At 41.2% G+C, this 5,224-nt stretch overlaps 1 protein-coding gene across 1 annotated transcript; it reads right to left on the minus strand.

Moving 5' to 3' along the window:
* Positions 1-714: 714 nt before the first annotated feature.
* BBA_01239 (uncharacterized protein) lies at positions 715-1,845 on the minus strand (the record flags this gene model as incomplete). The annotated part of the gene is made up of 2 exons (XM_008596336.1): positions 715-919; positions 989-1,845. 2 exons carry the CDS (start codon positions 1,843-1,845, stop codon positions 715-717), a joined length of 1,062 nt encoding a protein of 353 aa, XP_008594558.1.
* Positions 1,846-5,224: the final 3,379 nt, after the last annotated feature.

The following is a 5,224-nucleotide window of genomic DNA, read 5'->3' on the forward strand; positions in this document are numbered from 1 at the left end:
CCCCATTTATTAGATAGAGTATTCACCCCTCATAGAACTAATACGTTGTATCGCGTACACTATAAGCCTTAGTTGGGATCCCGTTGCATGCTCGTACGGAATTTAGTCTCTTGCCTATTGGCGTGACGGTAGAGGAATCGTCACAAACTCCATGTCTCGGAGGGATCTTTGAAATTGTCAACTACAGCCCAAGAGTTTTCAAACAATTCGTGGGCCAGGCTATGGCCTTTACTCGATGCTGCATTTGCTAGATAAGTAATTACTATATATATCAGAGTATACAAGGCATTTGCCTAGAATATATAGGGAATATGCCTTGATAAAATGAGAGTCAACAGCGCCAGAGTGAACAGCCAGCTGTCAGGCACAGGTAAGGATGTTGTATTGTGGAAGTGGGTGCCCGCTAAATAAGGGGTGCCTACCTAGTATAGGTGACACCAGCTGCCAGCGTCAACAGCGCTAGAGTTAACAGCGCTAGAGTTAACAGCGCTAGAGTTAATAACTAGCGCCAGAGTACATAGCCTAATATATCTGTATATTCCCAATAAATAGTAGGCATATGCTAGGTGTATACTAAATAATTAGAGCAGCTGTTACACATCTGCAATAGAGCATCTTTTTTCTGCCATTTTGCCCCACTTCGACCAAGGTTGAGGTTTCTTCGACCAAGGTTGATGTTCGACCAAGGTTGAGCTCGCCCCCCATAGGTGTGCCCTAAGACATTGCCCACTTCATGATAGAACACAGTGTATCTGCGAAATAGGTCCGGCCACCTTTCTGGCCCAGGCTGTACCACGGAGTGTGATACACGTTTAAGAAGAGCTCAGGCTCCTCTGACTGTATATCCCCCAGGTAGTCGACGGAAATGTCAAATCGAAGAAAGCAGAAATAATTCTGCGCTGCATGCAGGATGAAGATGCTATAAAGAGTTAGAAGCAGCCCAACAATCACTCGCAGTGGACAAGTCATTTCGCCAAATTCAACGTACCTGTCGTAGGATCCCACGTTCGCAAATTTCCAGGTCAAAGCCTGGCAAGTCATTTGCGCGAGGCAGGAGTCGGATATGATCGGTCGGCCCTCTTGGAAGCACTGCAGTCTCCTCTTGGCTTCCAGCATCAGGACGTGATCATTGGCCGTCATGTACACCAACCTTTGAGGCTTTTGCGGGTCGCCGTGGCTGGCCAACACTAGGGGCTTTCGCAGGCACAAGCCGCCGTCGTCCACGGCGACGAGCGAGTGGGAGCCAGTTATCGCCGCGAGCCTTATCTTGGCGTCACGGACCTCGATGACGGCGCCGGCTGTGTTCGGCTCATTGTTGGGCGGCGCAAAGTACAGTACGTGGCGGAGCGCGCAGGTAATCAGGCGCAACGTGTCGTCCTCGGGCCCTTCGGCGAGGGCGTGGCTCTCCATGTGTACGTAGCCGAGTGTGCTTTGGGATGATGCCTCGATGGGGCTGCTTGACTCAATCTCCATCTTGCTCGAGTCAACAAATCCCTCCTGCCTGGTGCCGCGTCGGGCATGCTTCGGCCTTCTGGCGTAATCGCCGCCGCCATCGTTGTTATTCCCACTGCCATCGTTGTTATTCCCACTGCCATCGTTGTTATTCCCGTTGTCATCGTTATTCCCGTCGTCATCGTTATTCCCGTCGTCATCGTTATCCCCGTTACCATCACCGCCTTGGCCATCATCGGGAGGGGAAACGAGCTGGCGGCGCTCGGGCGGGCCCAGGAATGTCGCCAGGGCGGCCCAAAGCTGCCCCAGAGAGTGGCCGTATTCCTTCACCAGGGCGAGCTCGCTGCCACCCAAGTGCGCTGGATCCGTGGGCCCGTTCAAAAATGCCGTCATTTCTGTATTATGCTTTTACTTCTCCGCAAAAGGCACTAAAAGTGATTGTTGTTGGTTGAGCTGTTTCGGGAGAACCCGACAAGCAAAGAGGTCCTTGCGACCCTACTCGCTGGCGGGTGTATTCTTTAGTTCTGAGAACGATCGTCCCTTCTCGGTACGATACTGATTGTTAAAGGCGTTCGGAGAGGTGATGCTTTGCAAATAGGGTGTGGGAGACATGATCAGTAAGTAAAGTGTTGAGTAGTGAGGATTTTGAAGTTGTTGGGTCAAGGTCAGGGTTGTGAAAATAAGGGTTGTGAAAGGGCAGTAGCGAACTGAAACGGAAGTAGTGATAGAGATCGTGAATTCTGATCAGAGGTCTAGTCTCGCCTCTGGCTTGCCTTTATATAGCAGATATCTAGCATGTGACACGGCTTGTGGTGTGACAGTAAAGGACGTGGCCATGATGTTTACGGAAAGAGGCTCACATGAACCCCCTCGCAGCTGACCTTTATTGTATGCGTGTGGTGAGGCGCGTCTGAGGGTTCTGCATACAATTAGGCGGAAGTTCTCGATTTTTCGATATTTCGCATAAATCTGCCTATTTAGGTCACGGCTAGGCAGCCAAGTTACACTGAGGGTAACACGCCTCGTAACCATGTGGGGGACATATTGAACCGGCCCTTCTGAGAAAGCACCTCGTTTCTAAACCCGTCGTTTTTCTGGACATAGACTGTTTAAATAAATACAAAAAAAAATATATGATAAGTGTGAAAATGATTAAAGATATAACTTATGTTTTTTTTTAAAAAAAAAAAATTACTACTTTACTTGCTCTCGCGTGTATTTATTATTAATAAGACAGTATCGAGAATCGACGAGAGCCGTTTTTTTTTTGTTCCCTCTTGGTAACCTACAAATAATGTTGGCGCAATACCTGGATCCAGTTAGTGCAGCCAATCAGCTATATAGGAACAAGGGGCTCATACAGTGACGTCGACGGAGACGAAGTGGGGCCAAGTCTCGCGGCATCATTAACGCGCCATCTGCCAACAACGCTGCCGACAACACTGCCAACAACGCTGCCAACAAACCCCGCCAAACACAGCTAATAAGTCTGCTATTAGCACTTCTGAGGAGCTGCTTAAAGCGCCGTCAGAGACGGCTGCTAGAGATGCAGATGGCGTGCGAAGAGGTAATGGTGACGGGTTTGGCCAGCGCAATGGCGAGAGGTGATGGCGAGTCTTGTTCAGGAGCTACCTCGAAATACTACGATCCCATTGGCTAAATCCCAAGTAGGCATAGTTTACCTACCTAGCTACGGATGCCTGCCTTGCGCTTTAAGATGCTGTGAGCCCTCGTCTTATGCTGTGGATTTATTTGCTTGAGCTTGGATTCTGCGGATCGCACACAACATGCTGTGCGCACTCGTCGTATGCTGTGTAAATATTTGGTTGAGCTTGGGCTCTTCGGATACTCGCCTTGCACAACAACATGCTGTGAACACTCATCGTCTGCTGTGGATTTGTTGTTGTTTGTTTGTTCTTCTCTGTGTTCCCCGTGTTGCCCGTCACACGATCAACATGCAATGCGAGAATGCTAGCATCCCTATTATATCAGAGTCTTTATACCATGCCAGAATTATATAGTATAATATAGATATGAAATCATGATCAGTTCTTTTTTTCTTCTATCGTTTTCTTCCTCTTCTTCTCTTCTTAGTTCTTTCTTCTTCAACAATCAGCTAGCTAGGCAGCAAACGCATTGGGCGTAGACCAGCTGTTGAAGCCCTTTCCAAAAACACCTCTCTCGCGCGTAGGTAGCTTGCTTAGTCTTGATAAGATTGATTCTCATGGCTTCTGTTATTCTTCTCATTCTGCTTGTCAATCTTCCTTCTGCTGATTTTTTTTAATTTCCCTTATTGTTCGGCCGCCGCCGTCGCAAAACCAAGACTCACGGCCCCTGTTTGGGCTGCGCTGGCAAAGCTAGCTAGCTAAAGCTGGCTGCTTTTCTGGCGTTGAAAGTGGAATGGTAAACGTACAGGATAAAAGCAGAAAACAAGAGAGAGAAGAAAATCACTAGCAGTTTTATATTCCCAGACGGCTTTCTTTTCTTGATCGCCTTTCGAATCAAATCAAACGCCTAACATAGCTGAGAGCATAAGAAAAGCCTACGCAGGTACACCCACTGTACCTGTGGCATCACGTGAGCTACCTACCTAGATGGGGTCGTAACTCACCTGAGGGTACCTCAGTGAGTTAAGCTAAGGGAGGGCACCCTTAGCTAAGGTCCCCCCTACTTTAAAAATTTATATAAGGTATAACCCGTTAGTTAACTATACTAGATATATAATAAAAAGATAAATATATTTATTAATTAATAGAGAATTAATCTCTACTTAATATATACTTAAAATATATAGGCTTTATTAATAATATAACTAATTCTAAACCTATTATTATTTTATTATAAATATATTATAATAAGTATACTTTTACCTCTTTATATAATAGCTTTATATAAGAATTTTATAGGTTATTAAGTATATTTAAATAGTAAAACTTATTAAGATAACCTCCTTAAATATAAATTATTTAGTATAAAAGTAATTATTTATTTAAATAAAGTTTATTATTATTTTTAACTAAATAACTTAACTCTTTACTTAAAGTTATAACTATTTAGTTTATAATTAAATCTTTAATATTATATTTAATATTACTAATTAAAGATTTACTAATTTATCTCTAATATATTAATATTATAATAGTAGTTAGAAGTTATAAATTAATATTAATAATTTTCTAATAATTATAAAGGCCTAAAGGTTATAATAATATATAATTAATTATTAATAAGTTAAGAATAACTTATAAACTAATTACTAATTACTTAGTAAATATAATTTTAATATCTTTAATTAAGTAAATATAAAATAAATACTATAAAAAGTAAAACCTATAAGTTAAGTAGTAATAACTAGTTAAGAACTAATTATTAACTTATTTTATATTATAATTACTAACCTTCTTATTAATAAGTAATTCTAAAATAAATATAATAAATAGTTAAACTTATAAGTAAAATACTTAAGAAAAGATTATTAAAAGGCTATAGATTTATCTTTAACTTATTTTAATTAATAATAATCTAGAAGATAAACTTTAAGTAAATCTAATAAAAGTCTAATATAATATCTATAAAAGATATTATTATAGATAAAGAATAAGAATTAGTTAGTAACTATTTACTAACTAGTTTAATAGTTTATTAACTTATATTAAAAGACTTTATTAAGCTAAAAAGAAGAATATATAAAGAAGGTAATACCTAAGCTTTATATACTAGTAATAAAATTAGGTTAGATTAATCTTTATTATATAAAAGTACTTAAGAATCT

Source organism: Beauveria bassiana, assembly GCF_000280675.1.
Source record: "Beauveria bassiana ARSEF 2860 unplaced genomic scaffold BBA_S00002, whole genome shotgun sequence".
NCBI classification, from domain to species: domain Eukaryota; kingdom Fungi; phylum Ascomycota; class Sordariomycetes; order Hypocreales; family Cordycipitaceae; genus Beauveria; species Beauveria bassiana.